Source organism: Periplaneta americana, chromosome 9 (assembly GCF_040183065.1).
Source record: "Periplaneta americana isolate PAMFEO1 chromosome 9, P.americana_PAMFEO1_priV1, whole genome shotgun sequence".
Lineage (NCBI taxonomy): Eukaryota > Metazoa > Arthropoda > Insecta > Blattodea > Blattidae > Periplaneta > Periplaneta americana.
In genome coordinates, this window is record NC_091125.1 from 38,745,469 (window position 1) to 38,764,190 (window position 18,722).

At 35.8% G+C, this 18,722-nt stretch overlaps 2 protein-coding genes across 6 annotated transcripts in view; one reads left to right on the plus strand and one right to left on the minus strand.

Moving 5' to 3' along the window:
- The window catches only part of LOC138705836 (lysine-specific histone demethylase 1A-like), a 66,117-nt gene extending 64,377 nt beyond the window's left edge, over positions 1 to 1,740 (minus strand). The window contains exon 1 of one of the 2 annotated variants that reach the window (XM_069834510.1): positions 1,536 to 1,739. In XM_069834510.1, coding sequence (XP_069690611.1) covers positions 1,536 to 1,700 — 165 coding nt within the window. In that variant the 5' untranslated portion in view covers positions 1,701 to 1,739. Of the gene's footprint in view, positions 1 to 1,535 lie in introns of both variants that reach the window. The other variant, XM_069834511.1, reaches the window with a different exon arrangement.
- A 180-nt stretch (positions 1,741 to 1,920) lies between these two features.
- The window catches only part of LOC138705835 (solute carrier family 22 member 4-like), a 98,242-nt gene continuing 81,440 nt past the window's right edge, over positions 1,921 to 18,722 (plus strand). For 2 of the 4 annotated variants that reach the window (XM_069834508.1, XM_069834509.1), the window contains exon 1: positions 1,921 to 2,658. Coding sequence is in view for 2 of the 4 variants with exons in the window: in XM_069834506.1 (XP_069690607.1) it covers positions 14,998 to 15,092 (95 nt within the window). In the remaining 2 variants the exon portion in view is untranslated. Of the gene's footprint in view, positions 2,659 to 14,897; positions 15,093 to 18,722 lie in introns of those variants that run through there. The other 2 variants (XM_069834506.1, XM_069834507.1) reach the window with 1 other exon arrangement.

Genomic DNA, 18,722 nt, shown 5'->3' on the forward strand with positions numbered 1-18,722 from the left:
AAGCAATTCCTGTTGGTGAAGACATGCATTAGACAGAGCTACTGGAGATGGTGGAGTCTGTGCGGACTCGATATGAACTGAAGTGCGTACTAGATGAAATGGCTCGAGCACATGGACATTAAGTATTGCGAATCCCACCATACCTCCAATTGAAGAGGTGTGGAGTCAAGTCAAATAAAGTGCGAGAGCTGCTGGAACCAGGAATCAAAGAAGTAACGCAACAGCAATGGACTAATTACGTGCGGCATGTACAAGATGTGGAACAGCGCAAGTGGGAAACGGATGGCCTCCTGGATTTAATCCACGACGATATAATCATCAATCTTGGCGAATCATCTGAAGAAAGTGACAGCGAGGATTAAGATTTAGAAGTCACTCCTCTTCCTGATTTGTGGTGAGTTACTCTATTTTATGCTTTAATTCAATTAGTTAAATTGTGTGTGTGATGTAAAAGAAAACATAATTGTAGAATGGATAGTATACACAAGGCGTCTGTACGCTCTGCCGTACTTGCTCTTCCCCCACACCCCTCGACAATTACTATTACTGATTGTTTGGCTGTAGCTGTGGTGTGAGGGTTTGTTGTCCCATAAAGCCTGCAGTAACTTGCTGGTCTGACACGGAGTATAGCACATGTGTGACAATGGTTGGTACTTTACGTTCCAGCTTGTTTAGTGATCCACATCATCAGTAAGGGCACCATCATTGTCGCGGCACAAAATGATGCGGTGCCATGTCCTGTGTGAAATTTTCCGCAGCAAAGGCGATGTGATTTCCCTATGGGGAATAATTAGGCAGCATGTCTCGAAACATCGATACCAGATAATTGAAGATTTGAAGCAAGCTATTAGGGAGGTATTCAGGGAAATCACACCATCTTTGCTGCGGAAAATTTCACACAGGACATGGTGCCGTGACAATGATGGTGCCCATACTGATGTTCTGGATCACTAAACAAGCTGGAACATAAAGTATCAACCATTGTCACACATCTGCTATGACATGTTCAAAATGGATGAACATCAACATACAAACTAGGGGAGGGGGGGTGACAAGACTTTCAGACCTTACTGTACATAATATGAAGCAACTAAGTTAAAATGCAGCACATTTGAAAGAAACAATATAACAGCATGTCAAAAGTTATCATATACAATTTGTAAAATTTGACTATTAATGTAGACGTATTATGTATATAAAACTCAATTCTGTAATAATTATTTTGTAGTATTGAAGATTTATCAATGATTGTATAATGAATTCTAACCTCACATTATGATTAAATGTTTCAAGTAACAAATAACAGTACTGTCACCTGGTCTTATCGATATAATTAGACTAATCTAGTTAGTTGAAATTGTTTTAAAGTATTGTCTTATAAAAGCTATAAAACTAACTTAATAATACATTAAGGAACAATTACAACCCGTATTAACAAAATTGCGGAGGGCAATTATTCAACCACTGTAATCCAATTGTCAAGTTTCTCCTTCATTAAGTTCTAAGATACACATAATTATTATTAAATAAAATACCTTTGCTTTCTTTCTACGACTCATTCTCCTGCCTTCCTCTTGAGTGTCAACTGTGTCACTCACTCCACTGCTTTCAATAGCCAAGCATGGACGCTTGCGTTCTAGATCTATAATGGGATAAGAAATTGCTTCTGTCTTCTCCCTCTTCAACAAGTTAGTATTCATACTGGTTCATAAAATACAACCTAAAATGCAAATATCACATAAATAAAAGCAAGTCCTATCAATACACCTAATTATGAATAAAACGAATTAATATTAAGTACTTCACAAGTCTAACTTTGAAATCCCACTATTTATGTATCCACTGCCTTCTATACAACTTCCGGTTCTTTCCATAACCAAACAGAAGCATAACTTAAGAAAATGTTAGTACTAGAAATCATCCCAAGAGCGCTAGAAAGTCTTACACAGGTTCTCTTCAAGTCTCCGTGATCCTATATTATTGAGCTTGATATTTTATGTGGAACGGAAGAATACATTAATGTAAATAACATAATTGTGCTATCGTTTAACAATATTGACACCTAAGAATGAGAGTCTAACAAGACATTGACTACATCTATAGTAGTTCATCTCACTTGTATTCCTAAGTAGGTAATATGTTTTGACTGGCAAAATGTTTCCTCTCCTACGCTTTAGCAACCCACATCAATACAATCGTTAATAAAATGTGAAAATATATACGTTGAGATATTTCCCACTGTGATTAAACACCCATCTGAAATCAATGATATAATTTCCGGTTTCTAGGTATTTCTACTTTAATCTAGACACAGTGAAATACAATCACAAAATAACCTTGTTGTTAATAACATCGATATTTTTTTAAGATATACAGTGACGAAAGTGATTATCGAATATTCAATTATAGGGCTTCTGCGTTCGATGTGGCTGTTGTAGTGGACGCAGTGGATTGTCTCTTCTTCGCGCTTCTTCGTTTATGACGGACGACACGCTTGGCAACAGCTGGATACTTGGAACTTTCATTAAATTTGTGTACTTGAAAGATTTTCAGAAAGAAAATGTTATGTGGAAAAGTGAAATATTTAATACGTGAGATATCCGCTAAAAATTCAGATGGCAATTAATAGAGCACAAGAAGATACTGTTATGTTATAAAGTGAGTATGTTTACATACAGTTTATAGACATACTGTAACTTGAAGTATTACTTGTGATACCGGGTGTATGAATATGTTAATTATTGATGTAAACAGCACAATGATTTCATTATTTTTATAGTCATCATTAGGCCTGTTACCATCATATTCTTCAGCACTCTTCTTGGTGACCATTCCAGACTTTGTAAAAGCAATATAAACATATAGTTTAAAGTGGAAACTTCGATATATGCCGGTACCAAGTTATTATTTTTGCCCATAATTTAGAAGATTTTGAGGGATTTTAGATTCATTTGTTAAGATAGCTTTTTCAAGATTTTCATATTATTATTATTATTATTATTATTATTATTATTATTATTATTATTATTATTAGACTATGCACATAATATCATCCAAAATAGCTACAAAATTCATCTTAGGCTAATTAGGATTTTCACAAAGCGAATGAAACTCAATAAGCTTGAGGGATAGTACCGGTAATAATAATAATAATAATAATAATAATAATAATAATAATAATAATAATAATAATAATAATAATCTGTTCAAATATTACTTTAATTTATACAATTTCTTTGAAAAAGTCGCTATGAAATTAGATATAAAAAATTGCGTAACTTTTAAGAAAAATGATGCGACTAATTCCCAAAATACGCGATCGTTTACCAGTGTAGTGTTCATATCTAAATTAAACCAACCACATTACCAAAATACGAACAGAGATAAACGTTTCACTCTATGAGATACTACTGTAAAAATTAAAAATTGTATATTATATTTTACATAAACACAATCATAAATTTTCAGAACTTATTAATGACTAAATCGGTAAAAAATACCGGTATTACATTTCTAAAATAGAACATTTTAACTTCTCTTTCTGCTCTGTTTGGCAATAGCTGCGAAGAGTGAATTTTCATCATTGAGTAATATACACTGTTGCTAATTTCGATTTCTGTTAAATTATGCCAATAATTTTAGTTTATAATGCTTACGATAAGAATAAGGACGGAAGGGGCCGAAGGGCCTGCTCATTGAAAATTGATGACAATAATAATAATAATAATAATAATTATGATGATGATGATAATAATAATAATAATAATAATAATAATAATAATAATATGGTCAGGGCCGTAACACGGAAATTTTACTTGAAGCAAGTAAAGCGATAGGTTTGGAAGTAAATCCCGAAAAGACAAAGTATATGATTATGTCTCGTGACCAGAATATTGTACTGTACGAAATGGAAACATAAAAATTGGAGCTTTATCCTTCGAAGAGATGAAAAAATGCAAATATCTCGGAGCAACATTAACAAATATGAATGACACTCGGGAGGAAATTAAACACAGAGGAAATATTGAAAATGCATGTTATTATTCGGTTGAGAAGATTTTGTCATCTAGTCTGCTGTCAAAAATCTGAAAGTTAGAATTTATAAAACAGTTATATTACCGGTTGTTCTGTATAGTTGTGAAACTTGGACTTTCACTTTGAGAGAGGAACAGAGGTTAAGGGTTTTTGAGAATAAGGTGCTTAGGAAAATATTTGTGGCTAAGAAGGATGAAGTTACAAGAGAATGGAGAAAGTTACACAACACAGAACTGCACGCATTGCATTCTTCACCTGGCATAATTAGGAACATTAAATCCAGACGTTTGAGATGGGCAGGGCATGTAGCACGTATGGGCGAATCCCAGGGGCGGTTCTCCCTTGAAGCGTTTGAATCGCCGAGTCACTACTTTTTTAAATAGCTTACATAATTACGTTTTATCTTCTACCATTCATTCTTCGTTCATAAAGATTCTGCAAATTGTAAAAACATTCAACCGCTGAACGGTTACCGCTGCCTTTGTGGCCCGCCGGTCGGTCAAGAAGCTTGCTGCTGCTTACTTCATCGGTCCCAGTTGATCCGATTTCAACTGGAGTAACCGAACCCGAAGTAATAGACGTATTCAAGAAAGGGTAGGCCTGCTTCGTTCTGTTTTCAGACGGGCTAAATACACTGCCTCGTGGTTACTACTAAATCAGTGATCGTCAGCACTCGCTGAAATGTGCAATGGGTACGGGTGCTGTCCCGTGTGCACTGTCGTGCAACAGGGAGAGATAGAGAGCATACCCGCTAGTAGCTACGGACTGCACCCTATGCACTGCGTTTTCCGCGGGTAAGGCCCGTAACACACTTGCAGAGTTTTCGCCAGCGAGAAATGTGTTGCGAGAAAATTAAAAAATTGATAACATGGATTCAAATGGACGTCCACACACTGGAAGAGAATCTCGATCGAGGCAGAAACCTCGCGCGAGTTTCTCGCTGGGATCGGTAGCTCAGCGAATTTTCTTGACACATTTATCAAAGATGTTTGACATTTATACTCTTTATGACGATTGAATGTAGAAAAAGACATCACAGGTGGCGATGAATTGTAATGTTTTTATTTGAAAATGAGGAAAGATGGCTGATAATCGAACTTGTACGATGTCAGCCGTAGGCCTATTTATAGGATACACGGGATGAAAACTATAAAAACACGAAACTTAAAGAAGAAATTTAGGGACAAATATCAGGTTATCTGAAAATAAATAGGGCTATATTTTATTTTGATGAGATTTAATAGTATTAATTAAACATTTGAAATAATGTATCTATAGGATGTGTTAACAGTTTACATAATTTTAATCAGAACATAGCAAAGAATCCTCTATCATGTAATGAATTGCAAAAAACTGTGGTCTATTCAACCTGAAATAATGCCTAAACCTATCATCATTCAAAACGAAACCAGTGTCCAAAACTCGCCCTTATTTTCGTAAGATACAATGTGATTTTCAGATATTTCTGGCTTTAATTTTAGGCATACTTTTTTCTTTTCATTAACAAAATATGTTCATGTAACTCGATTTTCTCATCATCTGAATACTCAAATTCAACATAGCGTTCGTACGTAATTTGTAAAATACGACAATATACAGTACTTACAGGTTATATATTTAAGTACGACAATATACGTAAATACATAACCTATAATATTTCCCCCAACGAGTCATTACTATAATCAGAAAAAATGCTTTCTGCATGAAGGCAGTGCATAGATGATCATACCGAGCTGTGATCTGTGATAGCGAGAACTCACCAAGTGTGTGGAGGAAGGCTCTTCGTCTCTTTCTCGCAACACATTTCTCGCTGGCGAAAACTCTGCAAGTGTGTTACGGGCCTAAGAGAGACTATACTTGTTTTTTTTTTAAAGATGGGACATGACAGTTAAGCGGCCGAGCTTGCCAATATGGACTACGGTGCTGCCAGCTGATGGAAGCTATGAATTGGCTGCCGTTAAGACATTAATTGACAATTGACGCGGAGATAGGAAAACAATACAAAAAATCGACAGACAATCAAACACGAAACGTACCAATGCTAACATTGTGTGCACAATAAATGTCGCCAAGAGAGCTATTATGCTACGTTTACACGGCTAGAGAAGAGAGCTAGAGATTATAGCTGAGTATCACCGTGTAAACGGTTTTGAGAGCAGGTATCTCGTTGACTCTAATATCTAAATAGAGAGTCTAAATAGAGCTGCCTTGAAAACTGCTCTCGCCGTGTAAACATTCGGGACAAAGAACTCGCATATACTGTCAGCTCTCATTAGAGCTACTCTAAATTATTCATCTAAGTTGATCTTTTTCATTAACTCTTGCGTACGAGATTATAAAAGATGGCGCATAACTCTTGAAATACAGGTCTAAAGTAATAATCATGCTAAGTTTACACGGCGACAGTTCAGAGCGAAGTTCTGAAGAATCAGGAGAGCACTCTAACGGAGTGTTTACACGGTGACAGAATATAGCTTCTCTAAATCCATTAGCGAACTCTCATGAGATTTATATAATTCTAAACTCTAATGTTACTCTCCGGACCGTTTACATGGTGGAGACAGTTTAGAGTGAGAGAAAGTGTTGAGAGAGAGCATTTAGAGAAGAATAGGCTAGTCAGTGCGTTTTTATGACACATGCACTCATCTAACTTCTGAGCAGTTTGTAACCTGAGCGCGCACAGCACTTGCGTTGAGTCATTATTTATTTATTCGTATAGAATAGGCTACTATAATTGCACGAAGGGCGGAGCTGATAGTCTCTATAAAAAATATGCAAATTATAGCTCAAATCGGCACACATGTAATTTACGTTCTATGAATCAGAGGTACATGGAAATACACCAATGGGAACAGAAACTCAAGAAGTTTAGTTGTGGCAACACTGCCTCATAATAGCGCATATAAACAAATTTGTTCATTGTTGAGTGGAAATGGCTGCTATAGAGGACAGAAAAGCTTAATTTTCATGTGAACCAGTCGGTTATTAATGTGCAACGGCATTATCGAACAAAGCTTGGTGCATATTCACCCAGTGGGTCCTAAAATCCATAAATGGTACACAGATTTGAAGGCACGATTCTTCGCAAACGGTTGCGATTTCATCCGTACCTACTACATTGTCGACCTGGTTGGCGAGTTGGTATAGTGCTGGCCTTCTATGCCCAAGGTTGCGGGTTCGACCCCGGGCCAGGTCGATGGCATTTAAGTGTGCTTAAATGCGACAGGCTCGTGTCAGTAGATTTACTGGCATGTAAAAGAACTCCTGCGGGACAAAATTCCGGCACATCCGGCGACGCTGATATAATCTCTGCAGTTGCGAGCGTCGTTAAATATAACATAACATAACCTACTACAGTTGCTGCAAGCCCTAAAACCAGATAACAAAGTGCTACGAAGAAATATTTGCACAAGTATGCAGACTTTAATTGAAAACGATGATGAATTTATTCGTTCCGTAGTGTTTTCTGACGAAGCCACTTTTCAACTTTCTGGTAAGGTGAACAGACATAACCTCAGAATCTGGGGGTCGGAAAATCTGTGTATCTACGTGGAACTTGACTATAGGCTTGATGTGTGCCGTGTTACCAAGGGGGGAGACACATTGAACATCTTTAAGTTACGGAACTAAACGTTTGGAGTTTCTCTTTCCATTGGTACTATTTTCATGCACCTCAGATTCATAGTACGTAAATTACATGTGTTCGAAACCGGAAAGTTATTTTGTAGGATCCCTGTATAAAGACAATTTTCAGGCTTCCTGATGAAAGAGAGGCAACGGATGCAGCTGAAGTAGTTCTTGAGGAGAAGAAGAAGAAGAAGAAGAAGAAGAAGAAGAAGAAGAAGAAGAAGAAGAAGAAGAAGAAAAGATATCTTTGCTACCAGAACCAAAGTCCAATTTATCTCCAATGTTCAAAAAAGTGTGCAGAATTTGCGCTGAAAATGACTGATTACGTTTAAGCTCCTCAAAAGAGACCGAATGTTTTAAGTAAGAAAAATTATAATTTTTCATATAATATTGTTCATCTTCTTTCATTATATTGTTTTTATAATGGTTCTACTAATGCAGTGTAATAGTTGTGCCTATTTCGTTTCGTTAAATTATAACTATATTTTTGTTAACAAATACCGATACCGACCCCACTGTACCAGTTATGTGATTTGTTTGTAATGTACTAGGTGAGCGTTATCATCATTAAATATGATGCATTATCAAAAGTATGAAAGGAATATAGAAAATATTCCACATCAAGTGAATTGTGGTAATTGCACAATTATAATAATAATAATAACAATAATAATAATAGTAATAATAATAATAATAATAATAATAATAATAAATAATAATAATTCGTACTTACTGAAGGTTTGGAGCTTTAGCTGTAGCTCCTCCAGCAAATAAATAAGCAAGAATAAAACCCACAATACAATTAACAAGTAAAACAATGGACCTTACTAAAAATTACGACAAAATTACAATAAATTAACGAAACTGAAAGCCAAATTCAGACGCCTCAACAGTCTCAGCTAGTTTTGACAATGCCCGATTTCTCAGGTCCTTTCTCTTGTAATTATTGTTAAACACATTCCACAAACAACTTTCCAATTCATATGCTTCAATCAGTCTTCGTCTCTTCGACACTCCATTATTTCTTGTCCGCCATTTACACTGCTTCTCTCGCGAGAGTTTATGAAAAAGTTTAACTCAGTTGAATAATTTAGAGTAGCTATAATGAGAGTTGAGAGCATATGCGAGTTCTCTGTCCAGGGTGTTTACACGGCGAGAGCAGTTTTCAAGGCCGATCTATTTAGACTCTCTAAAATCTAATTAGAGTCAACGAGATACCTACTCTCAAAACCGTTTACACGTTGATATAGCTCGAACGGAATCTGGTGAAGCTTGACCTTGATGGCGAAACCAGTTCTGCGGGCGGTTAGGAGTGGAGGGGGTAACGCTTTTTCAGTCTCGCTTGCATGTCGTCACATAACATAGGCCGGTAGTCGATCCCACACCACAATACTGTTCTCTCCCTCCAAGTTTCACCAGGTTCCGCACGAGCTATACTCAGCTATAATCTCTAGCTCTCTTCACTAAACTCTCGCCGTGTAAACATACAGACGCCAATTCCGCCGCTCAGATCGCTGTTCTGTTTTATATATTCGTCGCAGAACACTTACTGACATTGACATTTGGGGATTTAAAGGACTCACCGTTGCGTATTAAATGCTTCGTACTATATTTTATGGTCAATAGATGCAATTTCAAAACTTCCAATTATATTAAAATAAATGGTTGTTATTCTTCACATGAAAAGATATTACATATTATAAAGTCAGGTACTACCTTCCAGTTCAATTCATACACCATACCTTTCGGACATAATGAAAGCAACTTAATACATTTTACATGAGTACTGTAGTCTACCATTTTCCCCTGTTTATTTATTTATTTATTTATTATTAATTATTATTCATAATTTATTCTGTTAAGAACAATACAATAATGTGTTTAGGGTACAAACATGTTGCTAGGAAGCGTAATGTGACTAACAGCCTTTCCTTTATACTAATGGCAATCCTCATAGTTACAGATGTGTGAAAATTATTAGAATAATCTTAATTTTAAAGGTTTTTTAATAGTTCCTTCACAAATATTAATTGAATTGATGAATATTGGTATATAATATTACTATACTGATGTAGGATACATTTACTACTAACAATGCCGGAAAGCATTGTTGTACATGGGTATTTTTCTTATTTTACAATTGTTATGGGAATTCAGAAATTATTATATTATGTTGGCGGAATTGGAAACATCAAAAATTAATTAATAAATGCTTTAAACAAATTGTTCTTTGCGTTTACATTGTTGTGAAGGTTCAAATGAACGTATATTCTGTTTTGTGCATATAATTTTTTATGTTTCCAATTCTGCCAACATAATATAATAATTTCTGAATTCCCAAAACAATTGTAAAATAAGAAAAATACCAATGTACAACAATGCTTTCCGGCATTGTTAGTAGTAAATATATCCTACATCAGTATAGTAATATATACCAATATTCATCAATTCAATTAATATTTGTGAAGGAACTATTAAAAAACCTTTAAAATTAAGATTATTCTAATAATTTTCACACCTCTGTGTGTCTGTTTTGCCAATTGCAGGTCCGGTCAAAGTTATTAATTTTTCTATTTCTGATGATGACATCCTCAGAAAATTTTTTTAACTGAATTGGATCTTCCATCCTTAACTCGCTGACAAGGCACGTGTAAGCTCCATGCGTGTTCCGGCGAGATATCCAGGTTTTTCCCACGTAGATCTATTTCTCCTCTGCCTTTTTCTCTTCAGAACAATTGCAATCACTACAGCCGCCGCAATATGTTGTGCTTCTGACATAGTTGTAAACGCACTGACCACCCTGCTCTCTCACTCTAAACTGTCTGCACCACATGTAAACGGTCCGGAGAGTAACATTAGAGTTTAGAGTTACATAAATCTCATGAGAGCTCGCTAATGGGTTTAGAGAAGCTATATTGTCACCGTGTAAACACTCCGTTAGATAGCTCTCCTGATACTTTAGACCTTCTCTCGCTCTAAACTGTCGCCGTGTAAACCTAGCATAAAGCACTCGTCACGTGAAACGGTAAGTTTGGCAACTCAACCGTTGTTACCATAGCAACAGGCCTACCACGCTATGTGACATTCAGTTGTTTTTCAGATCGCAACGCTCCTGTCATGTCCCATCTTTCAAAAAAACAAGTATAGCCCAGCGTGCTCTGTGCTGACGACCCCTGCTCTAAATCACATGATCTAGGCTCTCACTATGTCGACGCTAACGCTAGCAGACGACGCCTTCCCAACTGCCATCGACTCTAGCGGCACCAATATCGACGCAGTATGCAGTTGTTTTATGGAAACCAAAGCAGCTTACGAAACATTCCTCAAACATATTTCTCGTTCAAGATCCCGTGGCGTCTGAAGTAGACATTTCCGATCACTAATTCCGTATTTAAAAATACATATTGAATTTAGACTCATCCAGCAGTTGTATTATTTTGATCAGTAGAAGTGGCAGAAATTGTTCTCATCCTTATTACAGATGTCTTGATATTACCTGAACAATGTTTTCCCGTATTTTTTTAGGTTCATCTAGTGTAATCTAATAAATATTCGTGTTACTTCATTTTTTAAAACTTTGGTGGACCAGCAAGATTGCGTTGTTGGCCTTCCATCACAGAAATCTCGCTAAGTGTCTGTATAATGTAGTATATAAGACTGAAATTGTGTGACAGGACAAAAAGATCAAATCATAATAAAACTTCTAAGAAATAATATTATAGAAGCTCATATTAAGATTATGTGTTTGGAATATGCATTACTTTTGTGTTGGTAGTCTCCGCCGTTCTGTGGATTCTATTAGCACCCACCCCACGTTCTGTCATGTCGATCATGAATAGCAATTAGAAGGCCTTGTAAGTGGTAAGCCACTATTATAATAACAAAGGCATAGCTCAAATGATACACGGATACGAGTTCAGACTATTAACACCATGTCACGTCGCGTTGACGTCAGCAAGTGACACACGCTGCGGTAACTAACTGAAGAATTTGACAAGTTTGTTGTCTAACGTAAAGATCGAGAAAATCTTTCAAAAATAAATTAACTTTATGAACACTTCTGAGAGAGGAAATATTTCTAATCAAACGCCCCACACACTGCAATTAATCATATGTTTGGCTATAACTAGAAATAACTATTGTACGTCAGAGTGGTTATGTCACAGGATCGTCGAAACGGGGGAAATCACGTGACAGTTACTTTCTTAAGTAGGCCCTTTTCTTTAAATTATTTTAAGCAGCTGTGTAATATTGCGTAGACGTCCAATTCCGAACAGCAAATGCTTTCAGGAAATAGCAAAGATTCTCAAGCCACAAGTCTTTACAGAGGAACCAACAGAAACGGGTGGGGGAAATCGGGATGCGATATAACCACTCGGACGGACATACTTAGTTTTCCAAAACCACGAATGCGCGAAGTACGATTTTCCAGATGATAAAAGCATACATTTTATGTTTAAAGCCCTTCCAGGTCAAAATATAGTAAGTGTATACTCTTGAAATATCGGGAAATTTTATGTATAGGCCTACGCGAAATTTTTGTTTTTTAGCACATATCTAATTTAAAGTGCCCAAATATTAATATTTATATATAAAATTTTGAATGTAATATTCAAACTCCACAATACAGAATTGAAGTGGTGAGATCAATAACCATTCAAGTCCACTTCTGGCCATTCATTTTTTGCAAATTTGAAATTAAATTTAGGATATTTCTACAAGTGTTACTACTTTAAAAGTTGGTATACTACTTTGTCTTAATCTCTAAAACAATCAGAAATATTACGTGCAAAAAATAATAATTAGGTAAGAAATAAAAGAAGTTTTTTTAATTTTTCTCGAAACTAGTGTAAATGGCCTTGAATGGTTATTGATCTCACCGCTTCAATTGTGAATGTAATATTCAAACCGATTTCGAGTGACTTTATTTTTAAATATAAAGTAGAAATTGTCTGAATATCGTGTGGTGCCTACTAGTTTATATTATTTACTTACAGGATGAGAGGCTGCTACACATATTTCTGGACATAACATGCAAGTGCCGTTAGAAAACTGTTCAGTATTGTTAAAATTTATAAAAGAAAAACCGTAAGCCATTTTGAATCTTGCGTACACTACTTTTAACACTTGACTATAAGAAATTGATTAACTAGCGGACTTACTCGTGTTAATTATGTAAGTTTGTGCGGTTTACAGCTGTTTCGGTGCTTCATCACACCATCCTCAGAGCCACGGCGTCATCTCGAACTTCTCTGCCTGTTATGTGGGTGCGTTTGATTGTTGAAAGGTGTTGAAAATTCAAATTCTCAACACACAGATCAATTTCAGTACACACACACACACACTATTTGACTCCACTTTTCAACACCTTTCAACAATCAAACGCACCCACATAACAGGCAGAGAAGTTCGAGATGACGCCGAGATCTAGTAGGCTCTGAGGATGGTGTGATGAAGCACCGAAACAGCTGTAAGCCGCACAAACTTACATAATTAACACGAGTAAGTCCGCTAGTTAATCAATTACTTAAAAACCTTAAGATTCTCTTGATGATGCAGACCTCTAGTCTTCATAGGAATACGAGTAACAGTAATGTATTTCGCACGACGAGAGTTAAAAAGTTACATTTTAAAATGTAAAATAACACAGAGTTTAGGTGCTTTTGTGTAAAATTACACCGAAATTTAAGATTACTATTCATCATAAAATAGAATCCCTAGCTACAAGTCAACAGAAAAGAGAAATCTCCCAGCGTTGCCTCAAATATTATGTTGACTTCGACAGCTGAGATTACTGCTACTCTTACATGTCTGTAACGTTAGTGCAAATTTCATAATGCAACAATGATGATGATATGATGACAACAATGTTATTTAAGTGGTAAGAGCCATTTGGATAATTTTAGTCTAAAGAGCCCCCTAAAATATTTTGCGTTACAATAGCAGATAGGATAGGATAAGATGAAAGACGAAACAATAGTGTAAAATTGACTACTTGGAGATAACATGCTCCACAGCTGCTTTTAGATAAAAAAATCTCACACTAGGGTATACATCAATTCCGGTTATATTAACAAGATGCTGTTATATTTATGACTGAGCCAAGTGTGAGGGACAAATGGTTATATAGGGTGCGGCAGTGGGATATGATGGTTTTTATGGACCTGTTGTGGGACACTCAGGACGAATTAAAAGAAAACACATATACTGGAAGTAATTTAGTACATTACAATTTATTAATGTCTGATTTTTTTTAAAACTACATTTCGTAAGTAGCCTCGACGGCAACGTATACATTCCTGCAATCTGCCATGAAAGTTCTGCATAACTCGCCCCAACAAAACAGGTTCGATAGCACTAATTTCGTTCCTTATGTTTTGTTATAGCTGGATGATGGTGCGAGACTTGTTGCGATACACCCTACTTTTGAGATAACCCCATAGGAAGTAATCATCGCACACTGCTCATGGTTCAATGAACTGTCTGCGAAACATGTTTCCAGGACGAATAATTTCACGATTTAAAGACATTGACTGGCCACCAAGATCTCCTGACCTGACTGCAGCTGATTACTTCCTATGGGGTTATCTCAAAAGAAGGGTGTATCGCAACAAGTCTCGCACCATCATCCAGCTGAAACAAATCATAAGGAACGAAGTTAGTGCCATCGAACCTGTTTTGTTGAGTCGAGTTATGCAGAACTTTCATAGCAGATTGTAGGAATGTATTCGTTGCTATGGAAGCTACTTACGAAATGTAGTTTTTAAAAAGTAATCAGACATTAATAAATTGTATTGTACTAGATTACTTCCAGTATGTTTTTTCTTTTAATTCGTCCTGAGTGTCCCACAACAGGGCTATAAAAACCGTCATATCCCACTGCCGCACTCTATAAATGAAACCATTTAATGCCTAATGTTTAGTGTAAAGAATTTAAATTATGTATTATTCATGATTACTATAAAGGAGTTGTTTCAAGCAATTAGTTAAAATTCTGATCACAGATACCTTCGCATACAACTTGATTACGTTTAAGTTCAAGGTAAAATTAATTTATAATGATGCCATTTAAATGCTTTGATACTTAATACGTGATCATTAAACGCATTATTAATTGCATGTATACTATATATATATATATATATATATATATATATATATATATATATATATATATATATATATATATATATATATATGGGCTGACAATGGACAGTATTACGGCTTCAGTTTGATACTGCTGTCTTTACGACATTCGATATTTGCATCAAGTTTATATAAATTTAACTATGTTGGATTGTAAGTTCTTTTTGTAGTTGTTGTGCAAGCTCATAGATGGATACTGGAAATATTTATATTGTTGATATAGATCAAGGGAATCAGAATTCTGTCCAGGATTCGTGCGGAAGATCGTGTGAACCTTCAGCGAGGTTAGTATAATTAATTTTAATAAATGGTAATAATAATATCGACTGATAATTTATAATTCCTCATTGTACCTGTCTCTAAAACGAGTATAATTTTGAGATCGTCTGTAATTTCTGATTTCTCTCGTGATCTTACAGTAACTTAAGTAGGGGAGACTGGAGTTTTCGTACGGAGCGGGTAGATACGCATCTAAGTTTTAGGATATAGTAGCACTCTATGACCATGTTCGGTGAATTAGACTAGCGACAACATCGGGAACATCAATCTAGTCGAGTGTTAGCGCTGCGCTGTTGATTCAAGCGCTTTCAGTGTGTCTGTCGATTTGTTTGCAGTTTTCTTATAATTCTGCGGTTTCATTCTATTTCAGGGAAGTAATATGCATCTGAGTGATCCGGATTTTATGTAACGTGTCCTAAAACTACAACTAATTGCCTACTAACTTCTGTTGCTTTGCTGCCATGACCATTCAGAGCTAACTGTTCTAATGGCGACAGTTGGAGTATTCGCACACGGTTGTTATTCCCAACACTCCTGCGTTATAGAATTCAATCAGAAAAATTCTAACAGTAAGTGCCTATTTTGTGGTGAATTCGGTAAAGAAAATGAATTTCGGTATTGTTGTGTCCTGTGTTCAGGATGGGTTAACTCAGATTGCAGTGCTGCTGAAACTACTAAAATTTTCATTTGTGAATTTTTCCAATCCACATGAAAGAAAATTTAGTGTTAGGTTTCTCTACTTTTTGCATATTGTTGCTAAATATTGATTCTACATCTATGTATTTGTATATATGTGCTATTATCGCGACTGCCTGGGTCCCATTTCCCACTTGGTAGGGTAATGGCACGCATTACAAGAATGTTGTTTAGAAAGATATTTTGTAACTTATAAATATTGTTAGAACCTAATTGTTTTATTATCCCCGAACGTTTCAATGCTACATTAAAATTATCTTGAAATGTATAAAAATAGGAAATTAGGTGCTTGCAATTACTCCACTCCCCCCTACTTCATACCCTCGGTTAATCTCGTTCTCGCTATGTCCAGGATTTATTTCCTTAGAGTAGGTAAATATAACAATAATAATAATAATAATAATAATAATAATAATATTTACTTTTAAGGAACCCGGAGGTTCATTGCCGTCCTCACATAAGCCCGCCATCGGTCCCTATCCTGTACAAGATTAATCCTCTCTCTATCATCATATCCCACCTCCCTCAAATCCATTTTAATATTATCCTCCCATCTACGTCTCGGCCTCCCCAAAGGTCTTTTTCCCTCCGGCCTCCTAACTAACACACTATATGCTTTCCTGAATTCGCCCATACGTGCTACACGCCCTGCCCATCTCAAACGCCTGGATTTAATGTTCCTAATTATGTCAGGTGAAGAATAAAATGAACGCAGTTCTGCGTTGTGTAACTTTATTCTCCTGTAACTTCAACCCTTTTAGTCCCAAATATTTTCATAAGAACCTTATTCTCAAACACCCTTAATCTCTGTTCCTCTCTCAAAGTGAGAGTCCAAGTTTCACAACCATACAGAGCAACCGGTAATAGAACTGTTTTATAAATTCTCTCACATTTTTTGACAGCAGACTAGATGACAAAAGCTTTTAAACCGAATAATAACAGGCAATAATAATAATAATAATAATAATAATAATAATAATAATAATAATAATAATAATAATAATAATAATGTTGAGGGAAACAAATAAAAAAAAAACCATTCATAACTTTTCATCATATCTGAAATGAGAATAATTTTGAAATAATCTGTATTTTTTGTGCTCTTACAGTAACTTACGTACTTCGGTGTTCTCATGTCTGCAGTTATTGTCCTCAGTATATTATGTTATTGTTCTCGTACTTTCTAGGTGTAGTTAATGCATTGTATATTTTTAGTCTAATGTGTTTCTGAACTGTAAAGATTTCAATATTTGGCTGATGATTCCTGCGACCTGAAGTAATTTTATCATGACTATTAGGCCTACATTTTTACTACGTCATACTACTATTGACCATTAAAACGGTACGAAAGGACGTGGTTTCGACCAATCATGGCTGTTATACTACAAATTTATCACTTCCCTAGCATTTGTTTATTTTTATCACTTCCCTAGCATTTGTTTCTTTGTTTGCCAACATTTCAAACTGCAAATTCTTTACGGTACTATAAAATATGCTTTGCGATCGTCATTTGTTTACCGCATATAGATAGTCAACTGAAAATGGCGGCTCCGTTCAAACGTTTTGGTGAAGCCAACATTAGTGAAATAGAATTTTAGTAAGTTAATTAATATTTTATTGTATTTGAGTACTTTATTTTTTCTAATCATGTAATAGTCAATTAAATCCCACTCGAGTTTTGATTTTCTCTAGATTACTGTTGATAATAGTTTATCCTGCGTATGGAATGGTGCTTTCCAGATAATTCAAAGTATTAATTTGTTCTATAATTTTGTTATCTATTATTCTATTGCTCCTACTAGGTTCACTTATAAACGATGTTGTTTTGGTCTAGGTACATTAGATATTACCAAAATTGGTTTAATCCGTAAGTGGTGAGATATTTTTGTAGTCGCGTAACTGGTGAGGTGGGGATTTCACTTACCCCAACTTAGAAACTTGTATCGTAGCACTCAGATAATCAAACTGAATTTTTAATTTATATAATCAAATACTTTTATTTGTTTTAACTAGGTTTTCTTCAAAATTAGGGAAGCAGGCAGCATAATAAGCAATGAAAAAAATATATCTCCGCACATCCACCTGGCGCAGGCTTCTTTTCTTACAATGGCTGGGGTGCTCACAGCCACCACCTCACCAATTATGGGTTAATTGTTATGTTTTTACATTATTCGGAGTAGCTGTCACGGTAGTCTAATGGGCTGGGGCGCTGGACTTACAACCCTGTGGAACGGGTTCGATCCCCGGTGTACTCCAATTTATAACTTGTGTTAGGTAAGCCCGTGGTCCAAGTAATACAGTGGCATCCCAACAAATAAATTTCCGTCATCTCATCTCATCGCGAGTGTAGCGTAGGTCAGTCTCCTATAGCACACCCTGGGCAACGACTCTGTCAGTAAATTGGTCTACACAACTGGCTTTATATGGGTGAATGATGAAAAATCAAGTACCCGCCATTGGGGGGGAGGATTATTCGGAGTAAGCCTACAATCAGAAAATATTGTGATGGAAAATATTAATTTCGAGGTTTTTACAAGAATAAACCACGGGTGCTCGTGTAAAGGGGGTTGAGTATAATTTCGCTAAACTGGGATAAGTACGTACAGATTTCAACTCTCCACATTAACGTTTTTCTTGTGTTAAAGGGGTTAAATCATTCTTCCATCCATGGTGCAGCTACAGTAGGCCTACTCCGTATTTTGTGACAAAGAGGTTTTGTTGAGTACCAAACGAGAGAAGTTTACATACCTTACAATTTGACTTAACCCCCTTTACACGAGCACAACCTATTTAGCATTTCGCATAAAAAGTGGCTTTTGGCATAGTAATTTCTTCTAAACTATTGGACGGATTTGATTCAAATTCAGTATATACAATAAATTTAAAAGGATAAATGTTCTATTTTAAATTAAATCATTTTAAATAAAAATTAATGGCTA